The following is a 15,104-nucleotide window of genomic DNA, read 5'->3' as shown; positions in this document are numbered from 1 at the left end:
CGTGCGGAGGTATGTACATACATTGTGAGATGCACAGGTGATACGCCGTCAGCAGCCGCAGCGTTAACGCATGCGGAATGAAAAACTTGATGATTTTCAATACCGCTGCGATCTGGCGAAAAGAGGGCAAGGCATCCTCTTTTTTTCTCTCGTATATTTTTTCTTTTCTTTCCTTTTTTTTTGTTTTTTGTTTTTTTTTTTTCTCTCTACCAGCTTTCACGTATTTATTTTTTTCATTCTCGCCTAGAGCGTTTCTCTCATCCCGTCCCATCATTTCTTAAATGAGGTATACAGAGCGAAAAATTATACTCGAGTCGACAACTTATACGACGCCAGCTTACAACGCTCCGCGATCTCGATTTGAAAGAAAAAGGAAAACGGAAAAAAGGACCGTGAGATGGGAAAAAATCTTGCAGAGAAAATTGGGTCGAAACGGACGACGCTTCGCTCGCAGCGTAGCCGGGAAATTTAGCAAAATCAAAGACGCCATTTTCCTATAAACGTTCGATCGACAAAGACAGTTACATTGTTGGCGAGCTGTCTATGAAATTCAGCGAAATCTGCTTTGGTTATATTAAAATCCTCGCCACTAGAGACGGGCACAAAGAGACTCAATCACAGTGTACCCGCATCTATGAGCGGAATTGTAGCCGGTCGAATGTTAGCGGTAGAAGCACCGGTAAACGGGAACGGCGATGCCTAACACGTGTACAATCAATAGGGAAATAGAACTTTGTTGTTAAATTACGATATGGTAGGTTGAACGGGTGTGTAAGGTAGAAATTCCGAAACCGTACAGACATCGTACATGTGTACGAGGCGGGGGTGTTGCGTCGTTTTGAACATATTATAGATCGCGTACGAACAGTTGGAATGGCGATGCGCGAACGGAATTACAGAGAAATTGCACCAGCGAAGAATACGTTGCGGCGAATCGAATATTTTTTTTTTTCAATATTTTCAAAACTGAGAAACAACGATGAGACTGAAAAAAGGGAGATACACGCGCGATTGGTTGAACCCGATGAAATAAAATAATAACACGTAACACCTGGGAAATTCGGTTGTCGAAAAAGACATATCGGCCTATAGGAGGGGGTTGAAAAACGTCAGTTCGCCCTTCGATCGAGGTTGTATTTCTTTTTATTTTCCTATGAGCAGCTGTAACTTCATTTTTCGGGGGTGTCTGCGAATGAAACGTATGTCCTATAATATCGTCCTCAATGGACGCGGTGTTTTGAAAATTTTGAAATATTCACGCGAACCACAGTAGCGTTATTTCATTCGAAATATAAATTCATCGTACGCACGGGTCGTACGTATACCTATAATGTATAATGTATATAATGCACGTATGTCTGATTCCTCTGCTCTGATACCGTTGCTGATTATAATATGGCGTCAGTTTGCTCAGCCCACATCACGCTGACATGGCAGCGATACTGCACTAAAGCGCACAGCTTGTGCACTTTGCCAATGTAAACAACAAGGACGACGAAATTAGGTGAAATTAAGATAACAACAAACAAAAACATGGCGCAGTCGGGCAGCTCTGCTATTCCCTCTCGTAAACGAGTACCTACCTAATTTACTCTCACAACAGCCGTGTATAGGTATAGACGGCGTACCGGAGGCGGTGCAAGTCCGCCCGTTACAAAGAGAATAATCTTACGATAAAACACGATCTGATTCCCTCTATTTGCCGAAGCCTTCTAAATTCTCTGATATTCCTTTTCCTCGATTGCCACCTCGCATGTTTCGATCGCGGAGTAATTTAAGGCGAGCGCCATTGCAACACGAGTCTGGCGTATACGCGTAGCCTCGGAAACATTTGAAATTGAACAAATTAGTAAGCCTTCGTTCTCTTTCGTAATTTTATTCATTCACTCTGGAGTATATCCCGCGCCCACTGTGCAGGCACCTCAATTAGTTGGTACGAGAGTCCAGAGTTTTCCAGCCATGGCGAGACATTTTCTGCCCTCTTTCTGTCACTTCGAAATTGGATGTGACGCGGGAAAAGAAAGAAGGTGAAACAAAATGAACGCGAAACAGAAAGAAATTTTCCACTAAAAAGTATCGCGAAATTCAAACTCCTAATTGTCCGCCTTTCAAATTAGTTTAATTCGAATGTAGGTGAGACGTTTAAGAGCTCTTTCAAATTTTATGCTCACGCGCCGTTAATTGCCGGCAGAGAAAAAGAAAAAAAGCAAACAAAAAGAAAAAGGGGGATGGAAAAAAAAGAAGTAGAGCGATTAAACGTCGCATGCGACGGCGTAAATGCTTCGTAACGCCACCGATGCTGATTCTGATTTCAATTTCAGGGTCCTCCGAACGGTTCGATCCACTTGTCGATCCCTCGAGCGCCTCCTCCGCCGAGAGCGAGAAGTCCTCCCGAAAGTCAACCACTTTTACAGGGCGCGACGGTATCCAGCCGGGTACCTCAAACTGCGATGAGTGAGATGCGAGTCTGATGTATGGAACCTCCTCCGAAGCCAGTTGTTCCGGATGTCCTGACCGCGTCAACCCTTTTATAGTAGAGAAAAAAATGAATGAATATCGACAAAAATTTTTTTTCCAAATGAAGGGAATCAGATGCAACATCAAGGCGTCTCGCAGGTATATATCAGGAATATCATACCGCTGTACTCGGGAGGAGGATTTTACGGTTATCCGTTATTCTTACGCGGTTTCACCGACCGCTGATTGGATTGGTCTGCACAAACGACTGAAGAATTACGTTATTCTTGAGACACTTCGCAACATTCGGGATGAGAAATAATATGGGGGAAAAAACGGCAGTGCCGTCGCTGTGGAAGGGGATTGAAAAATTATCGCAAAAAACAGGAGAACGGTGAAACAAAAAATTTACGACGTAACAGTGGAAACGAGTGCCCCGAAGTTCCATAGACGATTATTTCCGTTTTTTAATAGAATCGGAGACAAAGGAACGGATCATAAAATTCACGAGATGGAGGAGGTCGAACGATTATGCGAAATTATCTAAATGAGACTGAACCGCAAAGAAAAAACTTGAAAAAAAAAAAAATAATAATTAAATGATTAAATAAGTAAATAAATAAAATTAATTGATCGATAAATAAATTATGGATAAATGAGTAACGAAACGATTCACGATTAAATACGGTTGGATACGGAAATGCGATACCGTGTAGGAATGTTAGCATAATTCAATTAGATGTTCCTTGTGAATAAAGACTTTAAGTATAGTATACATATGTATGATATAAATTGCCAAAACTAATGAAATAAGATAATTGATCGATTAATCGATTGATCGAATATTTGATCAAATTATAATTAATTAGTCATTTATTTGATCAAGGAATAACTCAGACATGATTATTTCAGGCAAACCAACGGAAATCCATCTGTTCTTATCGGGTTATTGGGTGTCTTTTTTTCTTTCACATATTTTCACGAGGATTCATTTTTCTCATCTATCGCTGCTGCTGTAAAAGAATTCACAACAGAAAGAAATCCTTGATTAGAGAAACGTATACTACGCGTAGCCGTAGCATGAAGAAAGGATCATCTCAAAACTCATGAATATGATACACACATTGTACACTGCCATAAAACTATGACAACCGAAACCATAATTTTTAATTTGTTACCAATTCAAATTACAGCTAATGTTACAACGTAAAGCGAGATAATATAAAATACAGAGATGATAAATAAAGAAAAACAAAAACAAAAAAATGTACATATTTCAAATGTCAAGAAAAAAAAAAAAAAATTAATAAAAAATAAAATATCGATATATAAATATAAACGATAAATTAATAAAAATAGACAACTAATCGGCAAGAAGAATCACTTGGTGTTTTATGAACTTCGAAAACTGAAGTTCGGCGTATTATTATAATGATAACAACAACCTAACAGAAATTGGACATAATGAATAGTACTGTTTTATACAATATCATTTCTGATGGTTAGAAGAAATATCGACGATAGAATATACTAATTAAAATTGGGTGAACCGCACCTACGTATTATTCGATATGGGCGACGACGAATGGGTAAAATCGTGAACGTAATATCATGAAACATGGACAATCTGACGAGTGTAGTGAAATACAACACACTCGTTATTATTACTTAATCGAGATGAAAGAGAATATTCCGAAATAAAATCAGTTAAGAAATTCAAATTATATTATATATATATATATATATGCGTACACGCCATACCGACGATTATGAAACTATTGTTTATATTATTACTATCATCATTATTGAGTCATTATTATATCTGGTGTCACGTTCGACTGGATTTTTCTTTCATCCCCTGATGATTTTTGATACATGTGACACTGTTGAGTAGAAAAAAAAAGACAAGTTTTGTTATAAAATTGTAAATATATAAACAAAATATATGGAATTATTAATTGTAGTATACTTTTATTGTTCCTGCGGTTTTTTTTTTGTTTTTTTTTTTGTTGCATTGCGGTTCCAGGATTGAACGTTTTTCAAAGAATTTCCTGTGATCGATTTAATTCGATGATTCACCCCGCAAAGATCGAGAACGTCAAATACTGTTCAAAAAGAGATGACGTGAATAGGAAAAATTTCTATGAAGAAACATACGTATGAGAGAAAATTCTGTGTTAAAAAAGCGAAAACACACCGATCCCAAGTGTGAACAAAAAAGCGATCTGAGATCGTTCGAGAGAAACAAAGAAATAAAAATTCTCGATTTTGTTCCGAACCATCCAGAGTTCTATTATATAGAATATATCTTTTATATATTGCTACTTTTTTAGCCCTCAAATGCTGCATGTCTATATATACGAGCGAAAGTTGGGAGTAGGGATCTCGTGACCCGCCAGACGTTTGGAAAAGAAGGAGAAAAGTTTACTTCCAAGCGTGTCCCTGGACACTCGATGCATAATTTATCGGAATCAATAGTTTATACTTGGGCAGCGTTTGGTCGATTCACTTGTGTATTTGGACATAACATTTTTAAATCAGGAAGTGATAGGAAGGAAAACCTAAAAGACTGTGAATACTGTCCGGCGTTTTCAATAAAATTTTGAATAAAAGTGCAGCATGCATTATAGAGTGTTTTGGAGAAAATAAAAACAGCCAGAATTGAAGTGTGCATAGGTGTGACTTGAACTGTAGTTGATCACCGTTTCTAATGACGCACGGATTCGACGAAGCGCCAAAAATATAGTGAAAACTGAATTCCCGCGTGAACCAATCAGGATCGAATCAACGATTGTCTAGTTGCTCTTGACGTAGAAAAAATTGGACGCCCTCGAATTTTTTAAATCGTCCAATGTCACTCGACAAAGTCAAGCGAAGACACTTGAAAACAAATTTCGGTGTGATTTTGGAACTAAACTTTGGTAAATTTTAACAAAAAAAAAAAAAGGTCTCCTAATTGCACCGATCATTATTTCTTTTCAGAAATATGTAATTGCGACCATATTTCCGACGATGTTTTCGCCGCTACATTAACACATTTTATATTTCAGAATCTCTGCCGGATGAAGAAGAGCTCATAAGACTTATGGCGTTTGCATCGTTGGAAAGAATCGCAGATTTTATACGCACTAAGTACGCAGAATTCTTCAGTTCTTTTTTCTCAAGTCTCAAAAAATTTTTTACATTCTTCCAAAGCGCACTCCGGAAGTTATTTATTCTTCGCACCGCGGTAAATTGTTTTTCCAGTCCAGACTTGGATCCGCATTACCCGACAAAAACCCTGAAGACCGCGTTGACGGCAGCAATTGATCGCGGAGTGACCAGCATATTGATAAATTTATTGGACGGCTACTCCGCAGAAATCTTAGACTCGACTTTAACCCAACCGTTCGGTAAAACTGCTTTAATGCACGCATCTTACGTGAGCAGAAATCCGGACATTCTTCGAGTTCTTATAGAAAAAGGCGCCGATGTCCAAAAGACTGATATGTAAAACCACGTTATTCGTATATATTTGACCACGGAAACGTAAAGGAATTCCCGTTAACGATATTACGTTTCAGCAGAGGGTGGAATTGTCTGTATTACGCGGTGGTTGGAGAAAAATTGGGAAACGTAGAGTGCCTGTTGGGATCGGGCGTGGACGTGGAATCACGAGACGAACAAGGTCGAACACCTTTGATGATCGCAGGTAATTCATAGGGAAATTTGTTCCGATTGATTCGATTCAAGAGTTTCGCGATAGATGATTTATTGTTGGTTAAAATTTTTACAGTTATACTTTCTGACATGGTGACGGTGAAATTTTTGCTGAAAAGTGGTGCGAATCCCGCATCCGTCGATGATTCTGGATGTAGCGCTCTCAGATTAGCGATACTTCGAAGACGTGAAGAACACGCGTTACTCTTGACAAACTACGGGAGTAAACTTGACGATGTATCGTCAATGTCTAGGTACTCCGATCGCGAATTAGCTCATTATCTCATGCCAAATATTAGCCCAGTCATGCAGCAGAAATCGGATAAGAGAAACCAATGAAAATTGTGTCGATTGACGTCGCGTTGGTATTTAATCCAACGAAAAAAAAAAATAATAATAAAATAAGCCGAAAAGCGTCACCTTGAATCCTGAACTGAGAGATTAAAATTTTATGAGTGTGTGCGAATGTTTTGGAAGATTCTTCATGGTACCTAATAAATCGAGATCAATCAGCCAACGCTGCGATATAAGTTTCAGATGGAACGTGTAGATATAGCGTCATGACTGATTGTGAGCTAAATTACCTGACCATAATTTGATTCTTATCCTTATCTTATCTTATCGAAAATTCGTGCGCTAACCGACGTTATCATTCATTCTGAAATAAAAAGCGAAAGCAATGAGTTACGTAACCAAAATCCCAATCGATGCATCAAGAATTAAATAATAGAGCAAACGAATTCCGTATGCTTTAGAGATACGACTACCAGTCATCGGAAATATCGCTAACAGATTCGATATGATTAGATAAACTAAGAGAGAGATGCAGCAATAATTAACCAATTTGACAAAAACATTTCCTGTATCGAAAAAAAAACTGATATCAACTCGAACTCGCAAGTTCAGATTGAAATCAGCGTTGGTAAAGTACATAAGGGATTTCAGAAGGCGTTATCCTCACCCAACCGAAACCAATCTGAAAAGTAATGAGTCCGAAAGTTTTCATCGGAATAACTTATCTATCTGATACACTGATGTATCGCCGCTAATGAAGAGAATCTGATGTAACAGAGATATCCGATCCACAATCAGAAGAAAGGAGAAGGATCCTACGTTTCCGCGGGATACCCATTGAACCCACCACTTGACTGATATTTTTTATTTGAAAACCAAATCTGAATGAAAATCTAACTGAGCAAGAAAGCAAAAGTAAAATTATGCTTTGCATGATATACATACAAGTGTGGAACCTATTTCTGTTCCTTTCGTCAAATCAAATCAAGTTGTATCAAAAGTTCCTCTGATAAAACGGTAGAACTTATGAACGTTCGCTCGATTTTATCCATAACATTCAACATCGTGGCGGGTATATCATGAAAGATTTTTGCGAAGGAAATAAAAATAATTCAATCAACATTATTTGGAATATTTTATTCATGACACATTACGTCGTTACGGTAAAAAAAAAAATGTACATCACTACCTCTACCTCTACAGGTAGATATCTCTATAGGTAAATGTATACATTAAAATCTTATTCTGGTGATATGTCGATTCCATTTGAATTCTTGCGAGTCCAATCATCGAATTGCTGATTTAGTTCGGGTGTCAACACGGCCTTCCATTGGCCAGTGGTTCCACTTCGCATGAATTCACCCTGTCGTTGACGTTGGTACTCTTCTTTGTAGGTTTCTGCATTTTCTTGATTATTAACTGCACGGTTGTCTTTGAGCTTTGAAAAAGTCAAGTGGTCATTCAGAATGGTCACTTGATCATCCGTGAGGTTCTTGCCCAGAAACTTGCCGAGTTTGCGGAGAATCGATGGCAAATCCTGTTGGGGGAGGAATTGAGATGTTGAAACTTCATTTTTCAGCGTACATTTGATTGACTAATGTACTAATGATTGACTAATGATCTTCTTTAGTTTTTCATTGAGTCGATAGGATGTCGATGACTCTGGGTGTGAGTCACAAACGACAATCATGAGCCAAATTTGACGAGAATAGATTTGTTAAAGAAAACTTTAATTTCATTCTGTATTTTACCTATTACTTCAATCTCAGGGGACCTACCTTTTTCATGTCCTCGAATGTAATGAGCATAAAATTGTCCTCGTTCCGCCGTTCCCAGTAACCTTGAATATGTTTCCAGAATGGCGCGTATAGAACTGAAACCCAATTGAATCATAAATTAAAAAATTAATGAACCATAGGACGTACTTGTTTCGATTCGGTGTGAGCTACGTTCGAACACACAAACCTGCATCATCGAGGTATAACTTGGCGAACTCTTCGAAAGTTCCTGTGAATCCTTCTACCCTTTTGCAGTGATGAAAGTAGGATATACAATTATCTTTCGGGTTACGAGTAACGCATATTATCTTTGGTTTCCTCTCTCCAGTTTTTATTTGTCGGGGAAGTAGTTGGAATGGAAGGTGAGTCTTGATGAATCTTGGCCTCGCCTGCTTCGCCGAATAACCAATGCTGTCCAAAAAGAATGCCGGTTGAGTCACCCCAGGACGAATTCGTCTGGCGTGTTCTTCGACATTGAATAAGGAAGTCAATCTAAACGCATCAGAGAAAAAAACACATACGAATCGATTAATCCCATCGTCTTTCTGATGTCGCGATTTTCAGCAAATTATTCCATTGATCTTGTTCGAATCGACGTGTCGAGTCGAGCATCAAATCAATGAAAGTTCAACAATGAAGTGACTTACTCCAAGTGAGGAAACCTTGAAAATAGGGCCTCCTTCGCCCTCTCGAAGTCGCAGTCATTAGCGATACACCAAACAGTCTCCAGTGACCACGTTGTACCTGGTAATTGATCGAACGCAATAGGACGTAGTTCAAATGTTATTCCGATAGAATCATAAATTGCCACTACCAGACTCTTGCCAGCTTACCTGATTTCGGGAATGTGCACACCCAAACATCGTCGTCATAAACTTCGAAGTTATCGATATCGTCCATGTTTAAATTCTGCGGCAGCGTAAATCCGTCGATTTCCACAGTTGGATTGCGGTGAATGTCGGTGAAAGTCTTTTTCAAGAGATCTGCTACCTCTCCTGTATGCGGTTTGATTTCGTGCGCCATGATTCTCAATACTTCGGTCACTGTCACCGTAACTTGTTCTTCGAGCAATTGCGAATTGCGAATGAATTAACTTCGAATTCAGTCGGAAGACCATATATAGATTATCCCCGTTTTTTTTTTTCTTGTTTTATTTATTTTTTTTTTTTTTTTTATCAGATTTCATTCATTTCCTGACAAAAATTTTCCTTTCATAACGATCACTAACGATGAGTACAGAAACACGATTGTATCGATGTAAGGCTGATAATTTACAGATCTTTATTATTGCTGCCTTGCTTTGTGCTATTTATCATTCATCAGATCCGAAGCGACAAATACTCACCGTCTCCGGTATATCGACGGAGATAAAATGTGAACAACGGTCCTTCATTGGCCCGAAGTTTATTTGTAAGAGCTCAACATTCAGACATAAAAAAGTTGGTGTCATGATATTGCACACGGACAACACAGCGACACGCATGGATCACGCATAGAATTGAGAAACGTTGAATTAGAGTGACTCAATTTTGGCTTACAATAAAACGATAAACATTCTATAAAAAGAACATTGTGGAATGAGGCCCATCAACTTGGATTGCGTATCTATATTTGAGTTTCAAAAAAAATAGTCCATTGCGTTTCAGACTATGGGTGGACCACCGGTTGTCGAACCGTTTCATATAATTCATTTCGATCTCCCATCGGTCCGTTCGCCCGCACCGCGTGAATTCCCCGGTTCCGTGATCGTTCGTTTGCAGTAAAACTCTCCTCATGACATCCTGCCAGTTCGCAGCTGGGTTTACCTTGGTCTTTCCGAAATTCAGGCGATCGGTCAATATCGATAAGTCCGGAGGCCGTCGAGTTCTTGCCCACAAACTCTGTATCGTCTTATTCGAAATCGACGGCAAATCCTGAAGATTAAAACATTCATGAAATTCAAACGATAAGATACGTACGTCACATAAATCATCGACGTCGTACGCACTAATAATCCGAACTATTGATATCGTTCAATACTCCGTGCCGGCGATCGTTAATTGAGAGAAAAAAAAAATTAATTATTCTCTGTCTTGTTTTGGTTGTTTGTTCGGCTCTTTCATAATCTATGTCATTGGCAATAAGCCATGACATTTCCTGTAACCACGTCGCAAAAAAAAGTACACACTAATTTTTTTGATCACGAGCCGGGCTTTCGCTCCAGTTTGAGCGCACAGTGATTCGGAAGGTCTTCGAAACAGTCATTTATGATTTGAATACAACTTCCGCACTATGATTCGTATACTCACCTGTTTTGGGGAAGCTCGCAGGTCGTCATCGCGATCATCAAAGTTTTCAATCGCATCGGTGAACATTCTAGATGAAGCCGTTTAACTTAATGAAACCAGTACGTATACTTTCGTATCGTATACTTTGAACAAAAGTTTGCCGAGATCACCTTCGATGGAAGTGAAAGACTCTCCCGCCATGTTTTCTTCGATTCTGGTTAACACTTTTACCGCGCCATCCGAATTCTAACAGAAGTTTTCATTCAAAGTCGAGGACTTTCGCTACATCATCTACGTTTGGATTCATCTGATCCAAATCCCATGAGATGGATTATGTAACTCATTCAGAGAACGCATGCGACGTATCGTAGAGCCAGGCTGTGACCGGGATAAGGTTACGGTAATTGAGAAAAACTAGTACCACGTTATCGTAAGCTAGATAAATACCCCAAAAATATATGCGAACATTCTAGATAGTACATCGCAACAAGAAAAAACTACCAGTTCGAAGACTGTGATTTAACGGGGTCTCCAAGAATTTCCGAATTTTCAATTCATCTAGTTTTCGGGCTTCCTCATTATTCACCGCAGGATCTGCTCTGTGATCCTGTAGCATTGTTGTTCACTGGAGATTTGCAAAACTCGCATTTGCGGTTGCGAATAATTAGCATCGAAAGACTGGAGCATTTGCATAAAGAATTATGGATTGACGTCAAGTTGCAAATACGATGGCCATTGATGAAAATGACAAATGACCGTTTTCACTCTGGTCGAGATTCTCTGCGCTGGAGGGTGACATACTTTGCGATTTCCGACCCCTAATTGTAAGACTGAACATTTTTTCGGGCCTTTAAGCGGCTACTTGCCGATGTATTTCGACCTGAACAGTGCAATTTTAGTGTCATCTGGGTAAAGATGGTGTAGCAACAATCGCGACGTTTGATTGGATATCGAATATTTGTTGAGAAATTTTCCTACGTATGCGTTCACTCCTCCCAAGAGCTGCGTGACACGTTATCATTACAACTCATTTATAAAACTGATATGATTATCGATCAGATTTTATACATATGATAATGATAACTGCCCACTTCTGTTTGAATGAAAATTAATTAGTAGAAAAACGGAAACTGTATTTCACTTATTGTTCATTCAAAATCTCTCGTACGTTTTCCACAAATTTACGATAATTCAGAATCGAGGAATCTCAAAAATATTTCGAAAAGATTTCTAAAATATTTCAGCATTGCTGTAATCACAGAGATCATTGTCTTACAAATTTCTGACGACTCATCGCAGTTTTCGATGAATGAAAAAAATATTGAACTGCCGTGATTCTCGCAATCAGTTACGAAAGATCTTATAAAGTAAAGATTAATGCAATTATCGTCATAACTTATCAGCCGTTGTTCGATTTGTGACGCGTTAGGCTTACAAGTATTGTTACCGAGTCACACGCACCCAATGGTTGTGTACGCCCATCGCAGTAGGATGAAATTGAAAACTATTACTATGCTATTACCGTTCTCCGAAGTGAGAAATAGTCGAAGATCCGTCAGAAATACCTCCGGGTTCTCCGCACGTATCGCACATGCGAGTGAAATCCCCCACTGGGCAAACGATCCGGCGATAGCAACAGGTGAAATACTTCAGGGCGAAGTCACGCCGGCGTCTCGGAATTTCGATTAATAAGAAAAACATTGAATTCGAGACATTCTTCTTCGAACTCCGTACCATGGGGCACGCTTCAATCGGCAGTGCGTTGTGCCGACAGAAATTAACGGTTCGGCGTCAGACTGTAAGGCTGCTGTATTCGTTCACCTCCGAGACGATCGACTCTTTTAAAGATCAGGTAATTCAACATACGTTACTGAGATACGCGAAGGGTTTTAAGTGATATTTGAATTATAATAAGAATATGATTGTTTAATTGGTGAGCTATAACTAGAAAGTTTTTATGAGGAAAGATGCTAGGGTATCAGGGAATATGAAAAATAGCAATCGCGTAAACTTATTATTTTTTGTTTTTTACTTTTAATTGAACTCCACCAAATATTAAAAGAAAGAAATTATTTACACGTTGAGGTGGAGGTTCGCATCCATTTGACAGAAATGTACGAAAAACGTCATCAATCACATCACGTACCTTAATAAATTTTCATCGTACACGAAAAATCTTCACTGATCTACAGAAAACAAAAGTATGTTACGACTGTCAATCACGACTTTGTTTAAGAAGAAAATTCACAACGAGAGCCCTGTGTTCTTCAAATTTTCATCAGTCCAATTATCAAAACGTTCTATGGTTTCGGCGGACATATCTCCCTTCCATTGATCGACCTTCCCACTTCTCATGAACTTTCCTTCGTGTTCGATGCATTTTAAAGTCTTGTTGAGCTCCACAACCCCTTCGTAGTTTACCGCAGGATTCGCTTTCATGCTGGCGAAACTCAAGTGTTCCGCGAGCGTAGCGATTTCATCGTTCGTAAATTTTTTACCGAGAAATTCCGCACTTTTTTCAATAACTGCTGGTAAATCCTGAAAAATAACAATAACGAAACGATGTGCACGACACTTGCTTTGTTTATGTCCAACTTTTATTCGCTCAAATTTTACTCACTGCCTTCATATCCTCGTATCTGAGAAACAGTACGTTGTCGTCGTTGCGTCTCTCCCAAAAACCAAGCACGTGCTTCCAAAAAGGTGCGTAGTCAACTGCAAGAGATGAAAAAAAAGAAAAGAAAAAAAAAAAAAAAAAATAGAAGATCAGAAACAGATCGATGCGGTCAATGTAATTTCGAAGGATGCGTCATCGACACCTACTTTTATCGCCGAGGAAAAGTTTGCAGAAATCCTCGAAGCTTCCACGATATCCTTCGATCAACGTTGAGTGATGAAAATATGAGATGCACGTATCTTTTGCATTGCGAGCTACGTATAGTATCTTTGGTTTTTTTTCACCAGTTCTTATTTGTCGCGGAAGTAGGCCCAGTGGTAAATGCGTTTTGATAAAACGAGGGCTGTCTAAGTTTTTCACAAAATTCACACTGTCCAATGTCATTTCCGGAAGGCTTAATTCCAAAACATGACCGTTATCTGTGTAATCGAACAGGGAACTTAATCTGTAAAAACAAAAAGAAAGAATCAGGGTGACCCGATTAGATTATGATTTAGATATCGAACGAAAACTGGTTTTCGAACCCATCGGCATATAATCCTCATATGTTGAACCTACTCGAGAAACGGAAACCTCTCTGGCAGGGGGACTTTACCCCTCTCGAAGTCCAAGTCATTGGCTATACACCAGACCATCTCCTGAGTCCATGTAGTACCTACAAGAAATATATATATATATATCAATGCCACAGGTGAGAAAAATGTCCTTCGTCTCATTGCCTTGACGATGATTGTAGAGTGGAACAAATTTGTCAGTTAGATTTAACCTTGACACAATGAGAGAGCTATCGTCATTCTGAAATTTCATATTGAGGTTCCTACTCACCGGTTTTCGGAAAGCTGCACACCCAAACGTCGTCATTTCTGACTTCGAAATTTTCAATGGCGTCGGCAAATTTTTGATAATAGTCCGGAAGACAAACACCATCCACGGTTATGTAACCGTTGCGAAAATGACTGGTGAATGTTTTTTTCAAAATCTCCCCTAGCTCACCGTCGATAGGGTTGATCTGTGGCGCCATTTTCTTGGCTTTACCAGAACTTCATACGAGCTCTCGAATGATTCGAATTACAAACAGATCAATTTTTCAAATGATCCGTTATCGGTGGGCGGGTATCTATTTCTAGCGAATAAGAGACGCTGGGACCGATTTCACGAGATTGAAGAACGAAGTCATCCGCTTCTCACGGGTAAACTGCATACGCTCAAAAATAAAGAAATTGCGATCAGAAATATCATGAGAATAATTGATTTCATATACGATCGAAGAAGATGCCCCGTTTAACAAATGTACTCACAACATGAAATCATAAACAATCACATAAAGTAGCTTTTGATTGAACTACACTCGTTCGTTCACACTAGCTGCGTGAATTCAAACGCCGAAAAAGGGAGTGCCGCGCTCACGCGGATTCGCTCATTTTTATAGGTGAACGGATCAAGTCGGTTTACTGCAAACAATTCCCTCCCCCCTCCCGGTCCACAATTTATTACAGGGCCGTGCCCAATGGCCACAGATTTTTGCCGAGCTAATATACACGATGTTTGAATAATGGCGAGACTGCAACTAACGAGACCGTGGCTGATTTATTCGAAACTTCGAGATACGCTTTATTGTCTCTGTTGTATCCTGTTTTTGAGTAAATTTCGCGATGATCGTCACCGGCCAACGGACGGATCATCTAATTTGAAACATTTATCGTTTGTTGTTGCCAGTTGTGAGAAGTTTAAAAAAAAAACAAACAAACACATTGACGTGACAAAGATTGTAAAGAATATGGGCTCCGATTAGATTCCAATCGAATTATTGACGCGGAACAAAGTAACAAATTAGAATCCATGAGGTACAACATTGGCGCCAGGTCTTAAAAAGTATGAGTTGTCAATATCATCCAATAATCGGGCAGTCAATCTTTAGCATGGATAATTAAT

The 15,104-nt window shown here is 39.1% G+C and overlaps 3 protein-coding genes across 3 annotated transcripts in view; 2 read left to right on the top strand and 1 right to left on the bottom strand.

Annotated features, from left to right (window-relative positions):
* Positions 1 to 4,415, top strand: part of LOC105685828 (neuroligin-4, Y-linked) — a 198,926-nt gene extending 194,511 nt beyond the window's left edge. The window contains exon 14 of the mRNA XM_048651849.1: positions 2,322 to 4,415. Coding sequence (XP_048507806.1) covers positions 2,322 to 2,471 — 150 coding nt within the window. The 3' untranslated portion in view covers positions 2,472 to 4,415. The remainder of the gene's footprint in view (positions 1 to 2,321) is intronic.
* An 893-nt stretch (positions 4,416 to 5,308) lies between these two features.
* On the top strand, positions 5,309 to 6,775 carry LOC105685829 (ankyrin repeat domain-containing protein 7-like). Its single transcript, XM_012400264.2, has 5 exons — positions 5,309 to 5,378; positions 5,508 to 5,589; positions 5,704 to 5,946; positions 6,021 to 6,148; positions 6,233 to 6,775. The coding sequence occupies exons 1-5, from the start codon at positions 5,309 to 5,311 to the stop codon at positions 6,493 to 6,495; spliced, it is 786 nt and encodes a 261-aa protein (XP_012255687.2). The 3' UTR covers positions 6,496 to 6,775.
* A 797-nt stretch (positions 6,776 to 7,572) lies between these two features.
* Positions 7,573 to 14,630, bottom strand: LOC105685831. Its single transcript, XM_048651855.1, has 13 exons — positions 14,471 to 14,630; positions 13,998 to 14,367; positions 13,731 to 13,827; positions 13,319 to 13,617; positions 13,116 to 13,210; positions 12,744 to 13,033; positions 10,517 to 10,583; positions 10,034 to 10,141; positions 9,062 to 9,311; positions 8,876 to 8,972; positions 8,416 to 8,720; positions 8,229 to 8,323; positions 7,573 to 7,987 (listed from the first exon to the last, which is right to left on the bottom strand). Exons 2-13 carry the CDS (start codon positions 14,191 to 14,193, stop codon positions 7,691 to 7,693), a joined length of 2,196 nt encoding a protein of 731 aa, XP_048507812.1. The 5' UTR covers positions 14,194 to 14,367; positions 14,471 to 14,630; the 3' UTR covers positions 7,573 to 7,690.
* Positions 14,631 to 15,104: the final 474 nt, after the last annotated feature.

Source organism: Athalia rosae, chromosome 3, assembly GCF_917208135.1.
Source record: "Athalia rosae chromosome 3, iyAthRosa1.1, whole genome shotgun sequence".
Taxonomy (NCBI): domain Eukaryota; kingdom Metazoa; phylum Arthropoda; class Insecta; order Hymenoptera; family Athaliidae; genus Athalia; species Athalia rosae.
Note: the sequence above shows the minus strand (reverse complement) of the source record. Positions and strands in the feature narration are given on the sequence as shown.